At 44.4% G+C, this 23,031-nt stretch overlaps 1 protein-coding gene across 1 annotated transcript in view; it reads right to left on the bottom strand.

The window, feature by feature from the left end:
- MTMR6 (myotubularin related protein 6) overlaps positions 1-20,413 on the bottom strand; it is a 41,341-nt gene extending 20,928 nt beyond the window's left edge. The window contains exons 1-7 of the mRNA XM_006274422.4: positions 20,297-20,413; positions 13,227-13,343; positions 10,954-11,116; positions 6,071-6,228; positions 5,145-5,273; positions 4,063-4,197; positions 1,210-1,342 (exon numbers count right to left, since the gene is read on the bottom strand). Of these exons, the coding sequence (XP_006274484.1) occupies positions 1,210-1,342; positions 4,063-4,197; positions 5,145-5,273; positions 6,071-6,228; positions 10,954-11,116; positions 13,227-13,343; positions 20,297-20,320 (859 nt within the window). The 5' untranslated portion in view covers positions 20,321-20,413. The remainder of the gene's footprint in view (positions 1-1,209; positions 1,343-4,062; positions 4,198-5,144; positions 5,274-6,070; positions 6,229-10,953; positions 11,117-13,226; positions 13,344-20,296) is intronic.
- Between the last annotated feature and the right edge of the window lie 2,618 nt (positions 20,414-23,031).

Genomic DNA, 23,031 nt, shown 5'->3' with positions numbered 1-23,031 from the left:
CCAAAATCTTTACATGTTTAAGCAATACCTGTATAAGGTTGTATAATTTTTCTTTGAACTTCACACAGTGCAGGAGAAGCCAGTTTTTCTCCTTACAGTTTCTAAAGACAGGCTGCCTCTGATTCTGGCCTATGAGCTTTTTTTCCCCAGAAACCTCCCCGTCATATCTGGGATGACAGCTTGCTGATGGGAGCAGACTCACTGGGTTTGAGATTGGTCAAACTGATTCATCCAATGAGTTACATACATGTGCATCATAGTCTTTTCCAAGGTGGTGAATCCAGATCCAGGCTGGAGCACTGTCCTGGAATCTGAACTGCCTCAGAAGGTTAGACTTAAAAAGGACAGAGATCCTTAATGGCAGTGTGCACCTTTATAGGAATTTCCAATGACTGCAGTTATGATATTCTTATTGTGACCTGACAAGCAATCCAAACCCCTTTCAGCACCTGGAGAAGAATTAGGTAGTGCACTTAGTGGGGATATGAGCTTCTTAATATACATTTATAAATCCCTAATGACATCTGAAAAAACTCTAGAACTCTTGGTTCAGAGATGATACCTTTTATTAGACCAACTGAGAAATCACAAAAAACTTGCCTTTTTCGGCAAGCTTTCGGGCACACACGACCTTCCTCAGGCTCAGGGAAAATTAAAGTTAGTAAAAAGTCCCCATGGGTAGAAAATAAACCTCATTTTTTCATAGAGGAAGCTGAAGGTGGAAGTCTGTTCCTTTGGGTCTGAAAGCTTGCAGAAAAAGGTGTTTTTTGTGAATTCTCAGTTAGTTTAATAAAAGGTATCATCTCTGAACCAAGAGCTCTAGAGTTTTTCAGAGGTCATTAGGGATTTATAACTATATATTAAGCCCTGCAAACTGTCTCCTGTAGATCATCTGGCACATGAACAGACCTAGCCCAAGAAATATTTAACATCTTGACATATTTCCATCAAGACAAATAATTAACCTTTCACAAAAGCTCCCTCAAAATTCACAGTAAATCAGTTCCCAGCCCCTCAAATGACATAACGCACCAGCTACTAAATTCAATGCAGTAAAGAAAAATAAGATTTGTATTCTTTGCATAAACTAACATTAAAAATTCAATGACCATAAAAAGATCACTTATCCAATTTTTAATCACCCTCCCATTCCCCCTCCTCCCCACCCAAAGAGCAAGCAAACCCTATAGAGGCAGAACAACAACTTACCTTCTAGAAGTTTCTGCAGGCTGGATCTCATTACATGAATATTTTCAATGCCGACAAACTGAAATCTAATGTTAGAGTAGTTGTCCTCATTTTCATAGCCTTTACCTGCTGCTCTGTTTGCCATTGCATTAAGCTACAGGGGGGGAAAAAAAGGCTTTTTTAAAAGCTAAAACGTAAAATATGATATAATGAGGCAACTTCAGTGGGACACTGGGTTAAAACACAAAACAGTAGACATACGCCTCTTATACTAGTGAGGGTGGGCCAACCTTCCTGTCAGAGGCCACTTTCTGGAGCAAATTAACCTTCTACCCTCCCCTCATCAAGTGCCTCTGTGATCCCTTTCCCTTGCCCACTCTGCTGTTCTGCTCCCTGCTCTGTGCTTCCTGGCTGATCTGATGATTTGCTTTCTGCTCCCTGCCCTGTACTGCCTGACCCCTCCCCAACCTGCCATGTGCCCCACTCAGAAGCTGCCCCTGCCACTTGTGGCACCTATGCCACAAGGTGGCCACTCCTGACGTATCCATAAGCATACCAATAGATACCAGGTTTGTGGCTACGTTTAAGGAGGTTTCTTTGATATCATAACGATGAATGGTGAGGAAGACTGCATGTCAAATACAAAGGGTGAAAAGGCAGACCAGATGCAGAGCTGATAATTCTGAACGGCTATATAGCATATCTCGATTCCATTTCCTCCCAGACATACAAGATCGTAATTATTCATCTTAAATAGTTTTGTGAAATCATGAACAAGGTAATTAACTGAAAAGTTCAACTTCTTCAGATATGCTGCAAGTCCAGAAGTAAGAAGGAAGAAGCACGATTATCTTTGAATATATTGGGTGCAACTACACTTTCAGTTTACTGTGGAGTAGACTAATTGGCTCTGCAACAAAGTGTCCCCATCTACATGTGTGCCAGTATTAGTGCACAGTAAGTTAAAATTTGCATTGGGGACAGTACTATCTTATGGCAGAGCAATTTAATGCACTAAAACACATGCATGGATGCTGACCACAGGCATAAGTTGTACCCGGTCAGTCTAGCCAGTTAGGGGCCTGATCCATCCCAGCTCACTGAGGCTGTCCCAGGTGCATGTGTAGATGTTACACCCAGGAGCAGTTCCCTCCATCTCAAAAGGCTCTGGAGATTAATTGCGTCATATTCATTGCCATGCAGATGTACCCACTGATGGCTATAAAATTATGAATTACCAAAAAACCTAGGCCAACTCAATCTGAATCAACAAATAAGACATTTTTCTGAGGGCTCTCTTGTGCTCCAGATATTACATTTTCTTTTTAACTAAATTAATTTTCTAATCTTTATTGTCAGAAAGAAATTTGAAACAAACTTCTGAATGAAGCCAACACAAATACACCACCCAAGCTGTGAAACAAGTTGCAATAAGTATGTACTGCCACTCATCCTAATGCAGGGGTGGGCAATTATTTTGGGCAGAGGGCCGCTTACTGAGCTTTGGCAAGCCATCAAAGGCCACATGACAGGCAACCCAGGGCAGATAAATATTAATTTTCTAAATTTTTAGGGGCCCCGCAGGCCAGATAGAATGGCTTGGCGGGCCACATCCAGCCCCCAGGCCGCATTTTGCCCACCTCTGTCCTAATGGGATGACAAGAATGAATCCTAATAAATGAGCAAACAAACACACTGAAGTATTTTATACCGCTGATGAAATATACAGGGGAGACAGGGAGGGGATATGAAGATTTATGTGGCACTTTATTTTGGTTTCAAACAGGTGACCCTTGATTGTGATCAATTACACACGATTCTACCACCTACTCTGCCTCAATCTGACTTTTGACTACAGAAATGTAAAGGAGACTACAAACTGCTTACATGATATCTGAACAAAATAATTTGATATTGGTGAATTAGAAAGGCTATGAATGCTAACATGATATGATGTACACATTCTTTTCTAATATCTCCAGATTTTAAGACACGCTCACTTTAATTCAGCTGGCAAACTTCTCATCCTTTTGCATTCTATGCTAATAGAGCGGCCTACAGTCCAAAAGTGCTGGGCAACCCACAGTTCCCATTAACTTCATAGAAAGATACCTAGCACCTTTAAAAATAAAGCCACTTATTGCTTAAGTATAGCAGTTCAAATTTAACCATCTTTTTCAAAACACTTGGCTAGAAATCCCAAGTGAAGTACATTTCACTTAGCTTAGTTATCTGTCTGAACAAGAAGAGGCAGTTAACTTTTCTGCATTAAAAGAAAATTGTTTATTTTTAATTTGCACAGTGGTGCTGTGCTCCAAATAATGGGCATTTATACACGTACCTTTGTCTGCTCTGATACACCGGAAATCCAGCACATTGGAGCAGATTTAACTAATTAAGTCTGCGGAGCACACTAGCCGGCACACCCGGCACTCCGACCCATGCATTTGTATAAATGGTGAAACGCACGTGAGCGCTGAGAAAATGGCGGCTTGTGCTTTTGAACTAAAAGTTGAAAAGTGCGCCGCCACCATTTTCTCAGCACTCACGCGCATTTCACCATTTATACAAATGCACGCGATGCAGCACCAAGCACTTTTAAAAGCACCCAGAGCTGTGATGCGTACACGTTTACAAATGCCCACTGTTACCAAAGTCCTCTCGGGTAGGCCACACATCATACAAGAAAGCATTAACAATCTTTTGGCCATAACTGATGTGGACCAAGCTTGAATCGATGATCTAAGGGTTAAAAGCATTATATGGTATATTACCAACCCCACTGACCCTGATGCTATCCCCAACACTGCCTCCTAATGTTTGGAGTGATAAAGTAAAGGAAGCCTAAGCTGCAGCTCTGATGTAAATACATACTTTAGGTCTGGTGTCCATGACATACATATAGCGATTAGCAGGGTTAGCTTTACTGATTGCTTGTAGCATGTGCTCATCCTCCAGACACCTGGCACTGAAGCCTGAGAGAGGTTGACTGCATCTGCAAATGGCAGCCTAGTACAGAAACAAAGAATCAATTTGCAAACTGATTATGAACACTGCTAGAAGAACACATTAGACATACGAATTTCAAAATGTTTAAGTGCAACAAGGTCTAAAAATTACACAGTAAAATGATAAGCTGAAGAGAACAGGGCTGCTCAGCGCCACAAGCCAGCAGATGGGACAGCCACACTAGACCTGCATCCTGGTGAGAGGAAGAGGGCGGGGGGAGCTCTGATTTTCCATGATATAAAAACCAAAGTCAAACGCCAAAACATATAGGTATTTACAATTTATTTTATTATAATGATGGAGGCACTGGTAGGTTTCCAAATTGTGTCCAACTGATACTCTATCTATGCATTTCATTTTAATTGTGGAAAAATGCAAATGTTGAGGTTTTCAAATCAGAGAATTTTGGGCTTTCCATCAGAGAACTTTGGATTTTTAAACAGAGAAAACCAGGATATCTGCTAAGATAAGCAGAAAGGCTTACAATAGGAAAAAAAACAACAAAAACCAAAAAAAACCAAGCTGAGATATTGCCCTTTTCCATCTGTCTGTCCCTCCACAGCAATTACTGCTATGGTTTCATAGAATTATAGAAAATTTGTATTGGAAGGGACCTCAGGTCATTTAGTCTAACCCCCTGCTCAAAGCAGGTTTTCAAATCTGTTTGTTCAGAGTGCTATTCTTGACACTCCCAAATAGCAGGATAGATTTCTAAAAGAGATCTGTAACCTCTCAACCATCTTAAAGGTCCTATATTAAAGTGTGAAAATGTTACAATTGGCTAAGTATAACCTAACATTTTGTTAGGCACAGCGTCAGAGGTTAAGAAATAATCACAGTTCAGGGGAACCAGGTTATTATACTTGCCTCCTTTTCTTTCCTGAACCAGCGTCACCTGTTGAGAAAGTTTTTAGCCCACTCGCACTGAAAGGAAAATCAGACTATACCTCTTTGTCTCTATGATAATATGACAACACTGGGAATCTTCCTTTGCTTCTGAACTTGGAGCTACCGACGATTATGGGTTTGCTTGCAATTCTGGGAACATAAAGTTCTCTAGGATAGGTTTCACAAATCTGTAAGACACAACAGACACACAACATAACTATTTCATCTGCAGGCCCCTTAAATTCAGTGCAAAACTTCTAGCCATGAACAACTGATTGCTAGCTACATTTATTTCCTTAACTTTTCCCTCCCTACTCCCAAATCAATAGACCCAGCATTCAGTGCAGAGCTAAATAGTCCAGAAGTTAGGGGGGGAAAAAAAAGCCTGTACAGTTTCTTTCACTAGGAAAAACCAGAGAAAAAGCACACCGCATGAGATAAAAGAATAAACTGATAAGAGAGAATGATAAAAACTCAACATTCAGTAGAGTGGATTGAGACACCAGTATCAGTTTATAAAATTGAGACTTATTGAAAATTGGTTTCTAGGAATAATAATGCAAAGAACTTTTTCAAATAGAGCCCAACTCATCTTTACATTTAAAATTTATTTTTATTTTGGAATTTATTTTTTAATCTCAATAGAAGCAGGAGTATCACACCTCAACTCTGCTGATACCAGAGCAAAATCCTTCCCAACTGAGCGCTATGAAGGCAGCAAAGAACAAAATTACTGTAGCTCAGCATCAAAATAAGAAATAAACCATGCTGTCCAAAGGTTCCCCTTGCTCATAAAAAGTTGGCTATCCCACTATGCCTCTGGTTTTACCTTATTGGAAAAAGCTTGGAATTCAAGAGTTTTGAGGTTTTCACAGCATTACAGATATTTCCTGCTGGACTGGAATCAGCGGTTGTAAGGTCAAGATGTGACAGAGATAAATGTACATAATTTCCCTCTATTGCCAAATTGCCCATTATCTTTTACCTTATAATCACGATTTGCATCAGACAACTGCCAGTTGGTGTTTGGCACTCCCATCCGCTTATATTCTTCTGCTAAGTCGATAAGCTGCCAGCCTTTCACCTGTTCAGACTCCTTCTGCTTTGGATTGTAAGAGAAGGCATAGAGTTCATCATATCTCACTGAAAAGCAGAAAATAGATATTTTGAGAAAGTCAGAACCCAGGTATCTTCTCTGTCAACAAGTGTAGGAAGATCACCACCTAAGAATAAGACTCCAAGGCCATCAAAAGACCCCTAATAAACACAAATAAATCACATCACGCATTCCCTTTCATTACCACGTAAACCAGTGGTAACCAACTGGTCAGTTGGGATCGACCAATTGATCCCGGAGCCTCCTGCAGTCAATCCTGGGCTGGGGTGGCCAAATGTGTGCATCAGTCAGTGGGAGGGGAGGGGAGGGGAGGGGAGGGGAGGGGAGGGGAGGGGAGGGGAAGGGAAGGGAAGGAACAGGGGCCAGATTGAGGCCCCCCCTTGGCAAAGGACAGAGTACAGCAGAGGCGGAAGAAGCCTGTAAGATGAGTAGGGCTCCAGGCAGGTGGTGGAAGGATCAAGCCTGGGTGGCTTGTCGGGGGGGGGGGGGGGGGGGGGAGGGGGCAGGGGGAGCTTCCGCCACTGCATGCACCATGGCGCAGGCCCTGGGGGGGCACATGCCCCACCTCAATCTGTGAGTGGCAGAGGCCGCTGCTGCTGCATGCTGGGCTTTGCACCCCAAGCACCACTGCAGCCCGCCCTGGGCATCCGCCACACAGGTCGGGAGGGAGGGGGGCATGTACCCCCCCCGCCCCAAATGCTGGGCAGCATGGGTGGCTGCAGCAGCAGCGAGGTAGGGAGGGGGCTGGGGACAAAGCTGTAAGCAGCTCATCTGGGGGGCATGAGGAGGGGGTATACAGCTTGAGTGGGCACAAGGAGTATGCGTCCCCGGATCTGCATGTGGAGTGGGGCAGAGTGGCTTGGGCTGGGAAGAGCGTGGTGCTGCCCCAGTGGGGGTGCTAGGTTGGACTGTGCTCGGGCTGGGTGGTGGTGGCGGCGCTAGGAGCAGGGCCATGGGGGGGGCTGAAGTCACCACAAAATTCGCCATAGCCCCCCAACCCCCACTTCCCAGGGCTGCCACTGCCTTGAGCACAGCGCCACCACCAAAAACAGCCCACCGCCACCCCAGACCACACCACCCCACGTGCAGATCCGGGGGCACATGCCCCCCTGGACTGCATGCCCCCCCTCCCCCATGCTCCCCAGATGAGCTCATGGCTCTAACCTGTACCCCAGCTGTGCAAGACGTGCCCCTGCCCCAGCCCCATTCCCCATCTCACTGCCATGGGAGGTGGGGGCATCTTAGATCTAGGTAGGAAGGATTTTGCCTGAGGAAGGGTACTGTAATATCTGAAAACCTTGTCTAAATCCATCCTAGTCATGCAGTTACTGCAATATGTCACCCACAAAAATTCTTGCTTCTCTCATATCTCCTGCACCATCATGACTACAACATTTTAACACTACTAGAATAGGTCTCAAAAATAAATCCTTAAGGAATCTATTAGTAACATCTTACTAGCCCAAAACTTCCCCTTTCCACACTATGAAATATTATAGCTTTTTCCATCACTACTTTATAACAAAGAAATTTGGGGGCGGGTAAAGTAAAACATTATAAAGTAACCATTTCCCATACAGCACTCTACCAAATACTGTACCAAGTTCGAGAGTTCTATTTACTGCATTTTCTAATGACTGTTTATACAGTGCTACTGCAATTGGATGAGGTAATAGACTATTTATCATGAGTAAATAAAATCCTCTGGACCATTTAAAAGCTCAAGGGAACTAAATGATTTAAGCATTTTTCAAAATGAGACTGAGGATGCTAAGCAGTTTAGGTTCTTTAAATAATCTTTTATGTGACTTCTGCCCTGAGGAGCTCACAGTCTGAAGTAGTCACACCAGGACAATGCAGTTCATTTGCAGGAAAAGATGAATGGCCCTTTTCACAAGTAAAGGTAAAGACTTTTAGGACTCTGAAGAATAGAGGGGTGGCTTGGCACATCACCTGGAGTACTCTCAATGCCAAAGTGACAAGATGAAGAGTAATTTAAAATTATGAACAGGGACAAAAGACAAAGTTATGGGCAAAGGGAGGTACTGAGGTCCCAGAGGGGAGAGGAGTCGGGTGTCCAAGAAGAGTGGTTGTTCCTTAAGGAGATGATCCTCCAAGCCCAAAGGGAGGTAATCCCAACAAGGATCAAAGGGGGCAAGAGGGTGCAAAAGCCCCCATGGCTCACCAAAAGCATACGGGAACGTCTCCTAGCTAAAAGGGAGGTGTACACCCAATGGAAGAGAGGGACCATCACCAGGGAAGACTATACTTTGGTTGCTCGGGGCTGCAGGGGGGCGGTCAGGAAGGCCAAGGTGGAGATGGAACTGGGACTAGCTACCCAGATCAAGGACAACAAGAAGTCCTTTTTATAATACATAGGGGGCAAAAAGAAGGTACTGGGTAACATGCGGCCTCTATAAGACATGCTAGGAAATCTGGTTGTCGCACCAGGTGACAAGGCTAATCTATTTAACAATTTCTTTGCCTCCATTTTCCTGAGCAGGGACCAGATCAGCCCAGCCGCCGGGACCCCCTCAGGCCCCAGGGGAGGCGCACCCAGGCCTACGGTCAGTGAGGATCTAGTCAGGGAACTTCTGGAGGGACTGGACATATTTAATTCAGCTGGTCCTGATGACCTCCACCCCAGAATGCTGAGGGAATAAGCAGAGGTCATTGCAGGACCCCTGGCACAGCTTTACGAGCACTCGTGGAGCTCTGGTGTGGTGCCAGAGGACTGGAAAAGGGCCAATGTGGTTCCCATTTTCAAAAAAGGGAGGAAGGAGGACCCAGGAAACTATAGGCCAGTTAGTCTTACCTCGATCCTGGATAAGCTTTTTGAGAGAATTATCCTGGTGCATGTCCACGAGGGGCCAGCAAAGGAGACTATCCTTAGGGACAACCAACACGGGTTCATTAGAGGCAGGTCCTGTCAGACCAACCTGGTGGCCTTCTATGACCAGGTCACAAAATCCTTAGACACAGGGGTAGCAGTGGACATAGCCTTTCTGGACTTCAGGAAGGCCTTCAACACTGTCTCTCACCCCATTCTCATTAAGAAACTAGGGGACTGTGGCGTCGACACCTACACAGTCAAACGGGTCACTAACTGGCTGGAGGGCCGCACCGAGAGTGGTGGTGGACAGGTCATTTTCAACTTGGAGGAATGTGGGCAGTGGGGTCCCCCAGGGCTCGGTCCTCAGACCCGCGCTGTTCAACCTCTTCATCAGTGACTTGGACAAGGGGGTAAAAAGCACCCTGTTCAAATTTGCTGACGATACTAAGATGTTGGGGGATGTGGGCACATTAGAAGGAAGGAACAGGCTGCAACTGAACCTAGACAGGTTACAAGGGTGGGCAGATGAGAACAGGATGGGTTTCAACACTGACAAGTACAAGGTGCTGCACCTGGGGAGGAAGAACCAGCAGCATACCTACAGGTTGGGGAACTCCCTTCTTGTCAGTGCAGAGGCAGAAAAGGATCTTGGCATCATTATCGATGCCAAAATGAACATGGGCTGACAGAGTGGGGACATGGTTAGGAAGGCCAACCACACTACCTCATGCATCCACAGATGCATCTCAAGCAGGTCCAAGGAGGTGATCCTCCCCCTCTATGTGGCACTGGTCAGGCCGGAGTTGGAGTACTGTGTCCAGTTCTGGGCGCCGCACTTCAGGAGCGATGTGGACAGCATTGAGAGGGTCCAGAGTAGGGCCACCCGCATGATCAGGGGGCAGCAGGGCAGGCCCTATGAGGAGAGGTTAAGGGACCTGAACCTGTTCAGCCTCCACAAGAGAAGGCTGAGGGGGGATCTAGTGGCCTGTTACAAACTACTCAGAGGGGACCAGCAGGCATTGGGGGAGTCCCTGTTCCCCCAAGCACTACCAGGAGTGACTAGAAATAAGGGTCACAAGCTGGCAGAGGGTAGATTCAGACTACACATCAGGAGGCGCTACTTCACAGTCAGGGCAGCTAGGATCTGGAACCAACTTCCAAGTGAAGTGGTGCCGGCTCCTACCCTGGGGGTCTTTAAGAGGAGGTTAGACAAACACCTTGATGGGGTCGTTTGACCCCAGTACTTTTTCCTGCCATGGCAGGGGGTTGGACTTGATGATCTGCTCAGGTCCCTTCTGACCCTACCAACTATGTAACTATGAAAGTTGTTTGAAAGTTTGCTAATAAAATTGGAAGTTTTAGGCTATGAGCACACAGATGTGAAGTATTTTAAAGAATGCCACAAGATTGGTCCTGCATTTAAAAAAATCCTAATGAAGCAAGACAAAGGTTTTTGTGATGATTAATCTAATGCACAATTCATGTAAGCACCCATTTAGTATATAACTGCTGTCAAACACATACAAGGTGACATTTTGAGAAACGAGGTAGAAAGGTGACAAAATATAAGCCAAAAAAGATTGCACCTGTATTAGTCTCAAACTAATTCCAATATTACTTTCTAAGCGTATCCAACCTATTACTAGTTTCATAAATCTCCACTGGAAATGGAATAATTGAAACCTAATATTTACCAACATCATAGCAATCACTTGGAATTTCACATTCTCTCTTACCCACACACTATCTTGTTTTCTTTGTGTGTTGACGTAATGCTTATGAAAACCATGTGTAGCAGATTGAAAAAACAAATTTCAAAGACTCGTGGAGGCCTCATGTTTAATAGAAATAGGATAAAACCCTAGGGTGTATTGGTTTTTTTGGTAGAACAGTGCTTCAAAACATACAGCAATCCTACCTGGCCTTGAAAGCTGCAACAATGAGTTGTAAATGTCATGACAATCCCTTTCTCTGGGAACAATAAAGTGAACTATTCTGAAATTCTTGCACTGGATTACAAGAGGGCAGCCTGAAGTAGTCAAGGCAAGTTTCTCCACTGCGGCGATATGATGATGTAGTATCTATGACACACAAGAATTCAGTATAAGTTTCACTGCAACATATTATTGACCAATGATCAAAAATACTTAAATAATATTCTTGGCGGCCCTTTACACAGAAGTTGACAAAGCTAGTCAATAGCCTTATACCGTAAACCCTATTTGTACAAAAGAACCCTTGATATTGGCATTGCATAGAACCCACCATAACTGTTTATTGGAAACTATATTCAGTTTCTTCCCCCAGCTTCCTGGGATTACCAGTAAATCACAAACTTTAAAATTAATCCCTTGCTTCATGCAAAGAACTGAAGTAAATCTTCAAGACAAGCTAATCAATATTTTTAAAAGCTCTGCTAAATGACAAATTGTATCTACTGGGGGAATGGATTTATTTAGCTCATTGTTTCTAAGGTTTGGGAGTGCTCTTCAGACTTTTATAAAATGAAAATGGCAAGCACCAAGCACAGCCAAAATACAGAAGAAAAAGTTAAAATACAGAATCAAAGGGTTGGAAAGGACCTCAAATGCCGTCTATCCCACCCCCTGCAGAATCTGTAATCCCTACACCATCCTAGAGAAATGCCTATGAACCCTCTGCTTGGAAATCTTCAATGAAAAAAAGATCCTATGCCTTTCCCAGATAGTTTGTTTAATTTCTTATCATTCTTAGTCTAGAGGTTTCTTTCTGCAGTCTTATCTAAATCTGCTTGGCTGTAAAGTCACATCTTTATATACGAGAATTTTCTTGTCCCCAAAATTTAGTTTTGAGCAACTGGATGTTTGGTGTGGAGAAAATGCATCCCTGCCCCAAATCAGGCTTTCAAAGGTTAACCTACATTTATGCCTATAACTGCAGTTTATGTACTCCAAATTTCTGCTCTTGAAACAACACTCATGAGCAGCAACTTTAACAGCCGCATCAGTATGAGCTACGAGTACTATAAATCAGCATAACAAGGAAGTATAGAGACAAAAGGAATAAAATAATCCAACACAAGAATGCTACAGGTGCTCCTGTGCCACCTGAGACTCTGAAGGGAGCATATTGTTCAGTTATCTAGCTAATGCAGGCATGTTTTAATTGCCATATAAAAGGAAAACACTATAAAAGACCCTGAGAAAGCATTTTACCAGATACATATATTTGAGAAGTACTGAAATTTAAGACAGCAATTTAAAAAACACACAATGCTTAAAGATCATTTAGAGGAAGTGCTGTAGTAAAAGTTCTCAGCACATGCTATACTGAATTACATAAGTAAATATTGCACAATGGGACCAGAACAGTGCTTCTAAGTTAAACAATGTTATGTATAGGGGCACCTTTACAAATTATGTGCTATTCACACAGAACCACTAAAGCACAGCAGGCAGCAACAAGTTCAATAACCATGATATAGCATTAAGTGTAAGCAATTTTTGTCTAGGAACATATATCCAAGATAGTTTTACTATTCTGAAAACCCATAAGATTTTTGGTGCCTATAAGGATCTGGGTCTCAGTTCTTAGGGCTTTGTCATTTCAGTTAAGGCTACCAAGATCTGAATCTGAAATTCAAGGAAATTCAGCTGTATTAACTGAGGCTTCAGCAAAACAACCTGCCCCGAATAGAGCTAGAAATCAGAGGGAGAGATACAGATCTAAGCAAAGCCAACATAGAATCAAAGTGCTGGAAGAGGCCTCAATGGTCATTTAGTCCAAACCCCACACATGATCTAATGGGCATAACCACCTCTTAGCAGAAAAAAAAGAAGCTAGATGTTTAATGGCTTGTATTTTTGGATGTGGCAGTTCTGCCATCTCTAAGAACAGATCTACTTATTTTAAAGTGCCTAAACAGAGTTACTTTAAATCTTGCACAGTTTTGAAAACATTAGCCATAATGAAAAGGATCACGTCTAGATAAGCCTGGCCATAGGGAGCTGAACAAGACAACTTGCCTTGCATATCTCTATTTTTTATTGCTGATATGTGAAATGCTGTGAGGAGAAATAATTTATTTTATTTAAAGAGAAGTTACAGCCAGACAATAATTTAAATTTAGCATGCATGGTGGGGAGGGAAGGAAAAGAAAGTGCATCTGAAATAGCCATGTGCTTTCAGGCTATTAGGCATCTGCTTCCTTACCCAAGTCTCTTTCTGGCCAGAATCTATAAATAATAGATGAGTTGCTGTAAGGTACAGAGTTCCTGTTAATGACTTGTTGTTGGTGCTGAACCGGTCTAGTAACTTCACCTGCTCTACCTGTAAGACAGAGAGAGAGAAAACAAGAAAAAAATGCAAACATGTTATTTTACAGGAAGTAAAATCCTGCTTTGACAGTCCTCTCAGCCCACAAAATAATCTTAATGTAGAGGAAGCTCCAAAGTGTCCAGTGCAGTCTAATATGTTCTACACTAGTAAACCTTTGATAGTAAACAAAACTGACCTGCCAAGGACTGCCTCAAACTATCTGATGTGGCGGACTGGCAATTTTTTTTCCAGTGGGCCAGGGACCTGTGCCTGGTTCAGCCGGTGACAGCAACTGCATGTAACAGCGTTACACAAATGCGCGACCGGCTGTTTCTTTCTTTTTCCTCACCTTGCACAACGTGACATCACCTGGAGCGATGGAATGTACGAACTGTGGCGCTATGACATATCAGTGTTATGCTTCTGAAAATATATTTCTTTCTTTCCTGGCAACTTGCTGCGGACCGGCGACCGGTGGCTTGCGGACCGGCACCGGTCCGCAGACCACCACTTTGAGAAGCACTGGCCTAGATGACCTAAATATCCTGTTAGAAGATACACAGCATGATAAAGCTAGAAGGCCAGGATCATGAATAATCTATCCGTATCTGTAAAGTTAAAATCATTTTTAAAAAGTGGCAGGAATGATTTTCCATCATGTTGGCTGGTGCTCTGAAAACAAGAGTGCAATTTTTAAAAAGGGAAAAACAAGGATAGCATCAAATTCACATGTAGTAAGAAACATTACCCTGCTAGATGTCAATATTGAATTACTAGCTGATATCAGACCTGTACATTGGGGAGGGAGGGGGGGGTGGGGGGATATTTTATTTCCAGCACCCCCTATCCCTTCAGAGCCCTAAGAACCCCCTCCCCTTGGCTTCATTTTCATCCTCCACTTTATCTTGCCTCCAACCTTCAAAACTTAAGCTATGACAGAAAGAAACTTGCTCTGTTGGAGCTGAAGTGGAAATACCCGTTAAAAAAAAAAGGAAACAAGCTGTCTGCTCAGCATAAAGATGGCCTCCCAAAAGTCAAATGAGAGAACTGCTCTCTAAATAGAGAGCCCCTCAGTCCAAACATTGCTGGAACAGATTTCTCACACTTCCATCCAACTAACATTCTTCTAACCCAATAGAGGAACATTTCATAGAAAGGGGGTTTTAGGGATCCTGCAATGTAGCCAATTTAACAAAGTAGTTTGCAGGCTCCACATTGCTTTATTTGAAACAAACATTACATCACCCTGCATGTGAAACACCACAAAAGGACTATGGTGAGAGGCTTATCTTTTTGTATACCCTTTTATTTCTTGGCAGGCCCATCTCATTAGTACAAAGTTGGAGCTCTTGCTAGAAGCCCAATACTACACCCATTAAAATCAATGGCAAAGCTACCAAAGACTTGTAGCAGCAAGATCAGTGCTAGGAGAGGTGGCTGTGACAGGAAACAGCCCTGGTCAGTAAGACAGGAATGAAAATACATACTGATAATTAGGGTTCAAACTGCTTAGGTTATGAGACATATTCCACAGTGGAAAGCTCAGCATTAAAAAAAGGTCAGTTATCTCACCAATAGAACTGAGGTGTTCAAGGCTTTCAGTTTAGAAGAGAAAAGCCACATGTGCATTGCTACCTTATGCAATGGGCCTTGTTGCTCTTTGTATTTCTCAGTTAAATTATTATGCTCAACATACAATGTCCAACATAGGAAGTTAAACCAGCTGCACAAAGCTCTGCACAAACTGATGGTTTCAATGGCACCTAACCAGGTAGCGAGGGCTGAACATAACGAGAAGGTTACTACAACTGCTTTAGTCTATCTAAACTCCAAAGTACCCTTCCTACTATGCAATCCCTGTATACCACAGCTCTCACCCTGCCATGTTCCAACTTGATCCAATCAGCACAACTTGTATCATCCACAGGCCATGCTTCTATAAGGAAAGACAGCAGGTGCAAACCAGACTTGACCTGCACTTTGGCAACCTAGTTTAAGCAATTAAAAGGTCATAGGAATTGGATGGATGATGCAAGGAGAAGGTGAAAAAAAAGTAATTAGATAATTACTAAAATCTAATCTCTAGATATGCTTTATTTCAAGGAATATTAGGAATGTTGAAATCATGTAATTATATCATCCATAGACCCCTTATCTAGCTGACCCCTGTTGTGATGGCTGTAGTTTTACCTGAATTATCCTGCAGAGTAAGAGATTTGGTGAGATGGGAGCCCAGGAAGGGTGGCTGTGCCTTAAGGAAACAATCTTTCAGGCACAGAGGGAGATGATCCCAATGCAAGGGAAAGCGGGAAAAGGGGCCAAGAGGTTTCCCTGGCTGACCAGAGAAATCCAGAGCAGCCTAAGGGCAAAAATGGGGAGCATATAAGCAGCAGAAACAGGGAGAGATTACTAAAGAGGAGTATACCTCCTCAGCTCGCAGTTGCAGGGAGGCAGTTAGACGGGCCAAAGTTACCATGGAGATGAGGATGGCATCCCAAGTTAAGGATAACAAAAAATTGTTTTTCAGATATATGGGTAGTAAAAGAAAGGCCCAGGGCAGAATAGGACCGCTACTGAATGGGCAAAAGCAACTGGTGACAGACAAGGCTGAACTCCTCAATAAGTTCTTTGCCTCAGTGTTCCTAAACGAGGGGCAAGACAAGTCTCACAACGGGATTGTAGAGAGACAACAGCAGGGCACCAGACTACCAAGCATTGACCCTGAGCTGTTGCAGAGTCACTTGGAAGAACTGGATGCGTTTAAGTTGGCAGGCCCGGATGAGCTCCATCCAAGAGTACTGGAGGCACTGGCTGATGTCATTGCACAGCCACTACCAAGAATATTTGAAAGCTCATGGCACACGGGCCAGGTCCTGGAGGACTGGAAAAGGGCCAATGTGGTCCATATTTTCAAGAAGGGAAGGAAGGAGGATCCAGGCAACTATAGGCCAGTCAGTCTCATCTCCATCCTTGGCAAAGTCTTTGAAAAGATTATTAAGGCTCATATATGCAAGAGCCCAGCAGGAAAAATTATGCTGAGAGGAAACCAGCACGGGTTTGTAGCAGGTAGATCATGCCTGACTAATCTAGTCTCTTTTTACGACCAGGTTACAAAACACCTGGACGCAGGAGTAGGGGTTGACATCATCTGCTTAGACTTCAGGAAGGCCTTCAATACAGTATCACACCCCATACTGGCAATCAAGTTAAGAGGCTGTGACTTGGATCATTACACAGTCCGGTGGGTGGCAAATTGGCTAAAGGGTCGTACCCAGAGAGTGGTGGTGGATGCGTCGGTATCGACCTGGAAGGACGTGTGCAGTGGGGTCCTGCAAGGCTTGGTCCTTGGACCGATACTCTTCAATGCCTTCATCAGTGACTTGGACGAGGGAGCAAAGTGTACTCTGTCCAAGTTTGCAGATGATACAAAACTGTGGGGAGAAGTGGACACACCGGAGGGCAGGGAACAACTACAAGCAGACCTGGACAGGTTGGACAAATGGGTGGAAAACAACAGAATGCAGTTCAACAAGGAGAAATGCAAAGTGCTGCACCTAGGGAGGAAAAATATTCAGCACACCTACTGCCTAGGAAATGACCTGCTCCATAGCACAGAAGTGGAAAGGGTTCTTGGAGTCCTAGTGGACTCCAAGATGAACATGAGTCGTCAGTGTGATGAAGTCATCAGAAAAGCTAACTGAACTTTATCATGCATCAGCAGATGCATGACAAACAGATCCAAGGAGGTGATACTTCCCCTCTATCGGGCACTGGTCAGACCACAGTTGGAATACTGCATGCAGTTTTGGGCGCCACACTTCAAGAGGGATGTGGATAACCTGGAGAGGGTCCAGAAAAGGGCCACTCGTATGGTTAAGGGCTTGCAGGCCAAGCCCTACGAGGAGAGACTGGGGCATCTGGACCTCTTTAGCCTCCGCAAGAGAAGGTTGAGAGGCGACCTTGTGGCAGCCTATAGGCTCTACTCACCAAGGCGCCCCTGGGGGTCACAAGAAATAATGGCCACAAGCTAGCAGAGAGCAGATTTAGACTGGACATTAGGAAGAACTTCTCCACAGTTAGAGTGGCCAAAATCTGGAACGGGCTCCCAAGGGAGGTGGTGCTCTCCCCTACCCTGGGGGTCTTCAAGAGCTTAGATGGGCATCTGGCTGGGGTCATCTGAACCCAGCACTCTTTCCTGCCTATGCAGGGGGTCGGACTCGATGATCTATTGCGGTCCCTTCCGACCCTAACATATATGAATATGAAAATCTATTAAAAAAAAAAAATCAACTAAAAAGGGGACAAGCAAGGCATGTAATAGATCTAATGAACCATTAGCAGCTTGACATACCTCAAGGCTAAGAAAATTTAGTCAACTGAGTCACAGTTCTCAATTTTAGAGAAAACAGATTAAAAAAGGAGAATGGAAAACCACCTGCATTTGTAACTGTAGTTAGATTATAACAAAGAACTAATAGCAAACAAAGATATGAGGAGCACTACATATGTTGGAAGCAATATCAACATACGGAGTTTAGAGGGAGGATTTTTAATAGTAAGATTGAAGACAGCCACTTCAACAATAAGAAATCTAATTACAGTAAAGAGTCACAAGGGACTGGAAACAATGGATCAAAAGCTGTTACAAAGGATTGTCTGAGCATTCCCTAACATGATGCCTAGAGCCAGGGAAAAACAGACAATTGTATCTTGCTGTTATGGAAGCATTTAAAGCATGACTTTGCTCTTTTAGCATAATAAATTAAAACCTGAATTTCAAACCCAAGAATCTTGCGTTTTGCACAGTTATATCAACAATGCACAAGAAAAAATTTTCAAATGGACCCAAGTTCTTAAATCACTGAAGTCAGTTTAAAACAAAAAAAAACCCTTAAACTCAGACTTCTAAATCCCACTAACTTCCAGTGAGACTTCAGCACTGAGTCACTTATATGCTTTTGAAAATTATATCAGCCGTGCTCTCTAATAGTAGTTAGTAGTTAATTCAAATGCTAAAATGAATTTACTATCAGAAACTCAGCTATAAAACTGCCATTTTGCTGGAGTTGGAAGAGGAAGAAACTAACCATCTCATTACCAGCTCTTAAACTGGCATTCTTACTGCCAGCCCATTTGTCAAGAGCAGCAGCGACCTGCAGACCTAAAATTCTCTCAAAGAAATTCTAGAAGCAGGCCATGAACATAGCGATATTATAGTTTCACCACTTCCTCTGACTGATCAATTTGCATGTTATTCTTCACTGATATCAGCCCTTGACCACACCTACGGCATACATTACACCTGATAGTTTATCTGAATTAATCCAGTGCAAGTATATTGGTAGAGGGTAGTTATTTCAAATTTCACAATCAAATGCAATGATTTTAGCCATTCTTGTCAAGGAAAACAGCACTGTAAGGCTGACTTTTGTATTTGTATAAAGTAGTATAAAATCAATACCAGATAGTGACAGGGCACACTTTATACAGCATGTCCCAATTTATTTATTCTAATTGGAAAAGGCACATTTCTCTGTTCATCCAATTATACTTCTGAAGAAAGCATTTTTTGACAAAATGCCGCTACAACTGGTTCTGCACGGACAAACCCTGTGCCAAACAAAGCTTTACGGATTCCAGTGGGGCTGTGCCCTCAGGGATTTTTGCAGGTTTGAAGCTTGGGTAATTTCTTGGAAATCAGTACGGTAAGATTTCCTACCATACAAAAACTAATTGAGATGAAAACAGCACATCTGAAGTGGCTACCTTCTTTCATTTACAGGTGTCACAGCTAACTGTAACAAGAAGTAAATTTGGAGCCATGATTTTCAAGCTGTTCCTTTACCAGTTGCTTTTCTCATCTCAGATGTTAGTTCAGCAAGAGATCATCGCATCTAACAAAATAAGTTTTAATTTGTGAAACTTTGTTGAAGCATATCAGATTGAAAAGAACCTTCCCAGCCATAACAGGCTTTATACTGTTTGTTTTTTCATGTTAATTTTTTGTGCATGAATAACCTGCTCCTGCACTTAGCTACTCACTATAACTACAACGCTGTAAGACAGGAACTGGCCTGCTCCCTCTGTCCATGCAGCTATAAGCCTAGTTTACGTTCCAAATGCCAAGTCATTCGCATAAATAGCTTGTGCTTCTGGGACATACTAGACGGATATGTAGGGCCTCTGCAGATGAGCCAGGAAGAGAGCAGATCTGGCCACCTGCAATTTAATTCTGCCTGTCAAAACCACTGGACTCCGCAACAAACTGAACATTTCAATTCAGCACCGTGTTTACTTAACACTGACTGCAAAGCATTAAACAGGCCTTCTTCCCCAGTTGTTTTTGTCCCTGCACCACTGCGTTTATGCACGCCCCACCCAGTCCCTGCATGTCCTGGTCTGATCTCTCCTGGCCCTATCCAGACTAGTGATACCACAAACCACGGGGACACCTGGGGATGGGGCAGCTATTTTCCTGTCCCTGGTCCATTCACGTCTCCAGGTGGTTTCACTGGGCAGTGTCCACCAGCTCTTTGGACACATCTACAAGCCAGCGGGCGCTGCCTGGGGGGCTCTGCTTGGTGCCCCGCACCCGCTTGGTGATCTCGCTCTGAACCTCTTGCCTTCACTTCTGTCCCTATTATATCTGTCCCAAGCAGTCAGCACCGTGCTCTCAGCGGCCCCCTCACTATGTAGACCTTGCAGCTCTGCAGGGTGGGCCCTGCCTGTGGAACAGCACATACCCGGGGGGGGGGGGGGGGGTTGCATCTGCCTGGCACAGCGAAAACCTGGCCCTGCCCCTTCTTCAACCTGCTCTTAGGAAAAGGCCCCGGAGCAAATTACCACCCACCGAAGAAACCACTGCCCCGAGGGCCGCACCAAGCCCCGGGCACTCCTCACTTCAGCGAAGGAGGCGACGCAGGCGCAGGCCCCGGCCCCGGCCCCGGCCCCGGCCCCGGCCGTACCTTGGTGGTGCGGATGTGCTCCATGCCAGCGGCTCGGCTCCAACCCCACGCCAGCAGCTGCTCCCGGCCCGGCCGCCGTCACCTGGAGACACTTCCGGGGGGAGGGGCCAGGGGAGGGGCCGGGGCGGAGCCGGCGCCCGCGTCCGCGCGGCGCCCCCTGCTGGCCGGAGGAGCAGCCCCGCCTCGCTGCCCCGGCGCGGCCCGCGGCAGAGCTCCCCGCCGGCCACGCCCACAGGAGCAGGGGGCGGGGCCAGGGAGCGGCCAGCGGGAGTTCCCTGCGCTCCGGCTTGCAAGCAGCAGCCGCGGGCCGGAGCGGCTCGCCCCGGGCCCTGCGTGTACACGCGTGTGGTGAGGCGTGCCTCCAATCTGCAACGTGGGTGTATATCCAGGCTTCTCAACCTTTTTAGATTGGAGGCACCCCTTAGACTTGAGGCACTTAGCTCTTAGTTTTCACCCAGTTTTTGACCTCAGCCAAGGAATAGAACAATTTTTCTATTGCAAAGAACTCAGGAAGATCACAGCAAGTCAGGGTGTTTTTAACGCTACGGATTCCTATTTGAAAACTCTGGGTTTCTCCCGGGGAAGTATGTTGGCAGAGCTAATAGTGCTAACATTGTATGATACCCCACAGCACCCTTGAAACCATCTCAAGGTACCCTAGGATGCCACAACACCCTGGTTGAGAGTCATTGATGCAGACGTATAGATTATATAGATATCTATATCTATATTGAGATAGATAGAAACATTTGGATGCTTACCTTGCTGGGATCCTTCCACCCCAGCTGACTTCCTGCCCCTGGGGCAGGGGGCTGGACCTGGTGATCTTACAAGGTCCCTTCCAGCCCTAATGTCTATGAAATCTATGAGATAGATAGACATACAGACAGACCGACATCTCTATATATTTATATAGATATACAGAGATAGACATAGGTATATAAAATAAACAATATATGCATCTCTCCAAACAAATATATACAGATATAACCTTGATGTGCTGGAGGATGGTGAGGGAAAAGTCATAAATGAACTTCCCCAAAGAGTTTTTTAAACTAAAGATGGGTATCATCAGAAGCCTCCTTTCACTGTCTCGGGAAGAGGACATTGAGGCTGATAGGGGCTTCCCTCCTAAAAGTTTTCTTCTGTGCAGAGAAGTGTAGGAGTTTCTTCTGACGATCATCACAGTACTTTGGGGGGAAGCCTGTGCTCTACTGTATATTCTGTGAAAGTCCAGGGATTTTCAAGCAGAAGTGAACTGTCAAAAATCACCCCCAAGGTACTGTTTCATGAGAAGCCCCCAACTGAAATCCTGCTGTTCTATTCAGTCAATCCAGGGGAACATCTCAGAATTTCTTCGTAGGGGTTTTCAGTACTTCATTTGCAAAAACCTAGCTCAGCTACTGAACACATCAGCAACACTATGGTTGAAAATTTAACATCAAAGCTTATTAGTGTGGAATTTCCTGATTATTACACATGGATTTGCCCTCTGAGAACCTTTATAAAATTGCACTTCAGTTTAACTGAGATGCATATCTTAATGGTCCATGGTATAATTAATTCTAGTGAAGTGCACTGTTCTAGATTAAGACCACATCCAAACATGGGGATTGCTAACATATCAATCCTAATCCTAGTACAAGGAGGGCTTTATTATGAGGTCTGCATTTATTGTGTTGAGTTGCTGCTTACTGATTGGTCAACTGAAAGACAATATTTGTGACATCATGACCCCCAGTGGGACAGTCAAATGAACCACAAAAGATGGAAGTGCCTTGAGGCATCATCATGTCAACTAGGTTCAGCAAAACCTGAGAAAATGAATAATGCTTAAATGGTCATGGAGAAAATATAGAATTTTTTTTTTTAAGTTAGCAGACTCAACTGGTTTTCATCAATAAGGCAGATAAGAACTATCTTCGCCGGTGCTGAAAGTGACTGGTTCACACCAGCTGTCATGGCAAGACAGAGGCGTAATTTGTATCTGGAACTATTTGGTAGTATGGTCCTTCAGCCTGAAGTCATAAATAGGTAAGAAACTTCATTTCAAACTCCATTGTTGTCAAGAACCTAAAATATGTTAAGGGCATCAGGAAAATATCATCATGCCACTTTAAAAACCATGGTATGTTCATATCTTGAATACTGTGTACAATTCTAGTCTCCACATTTCAACAAGGAAGTAATAGAATTAGAAAAGGTACAAAGGGCAACCAAAATGATCCGGGATATAGAGCAGTTGCCGTACTAGAAAAGACTAACAAGGCTAGGGCTTTTCAGTTTTGAAAGGAGAAGGCTAAGTGGGGATATGATAGACATCTATTACAGGGGTGCTCAACCCCCAGCCCACTGGCTGGATCCAGTCTGCATGTCCATGTCATCTAGTCCACAGGGATCCCCATGAGTCCAGAAATTTGGCAGGGAGGACACAATAGCAGTGTTAATTTCCTCCTCTCCCCCAGTATCAAATCCTTGGACCTGGGGGGAGCCCCATAGGATGGATAGTATGGCCCTGCGCACCAGGGTGAGGGACTGAGTGGAGGTGGTGCGAGGCCCGATCCAGGTGTGCTGGGCTAGACAAAAGTGGTACGAGGCTGATCAGATGCACAAGGAGCTGACCAAGACGGTAAAGGGCCGCTCCAGGCATGCAGGGACCAGTTGAGGCAACAAAGGGCCAGTCTGGGCATAGAGAGGCTGAGCTGGCCAAGGAAGTGTGCAGCCAATCCAGGCAT

The sequence above is a fragment of the Alligator mississippiensis genome, chromosome 1 (genome assembly GCF_030867095.1).
Source record: "Alligator mississippiensis isolate rAllMis1 chromosome 1, rAllMis1, whole genome shotgun sequence".
NCBI lineage: Eukaryota > Metazoa > Chordata > Crocodylia > Alligatoridae > Alligator > Alligator mississippiensis.
This window is presented reverse-complemented; position numbering and strand designations above follow the sequence as displayed.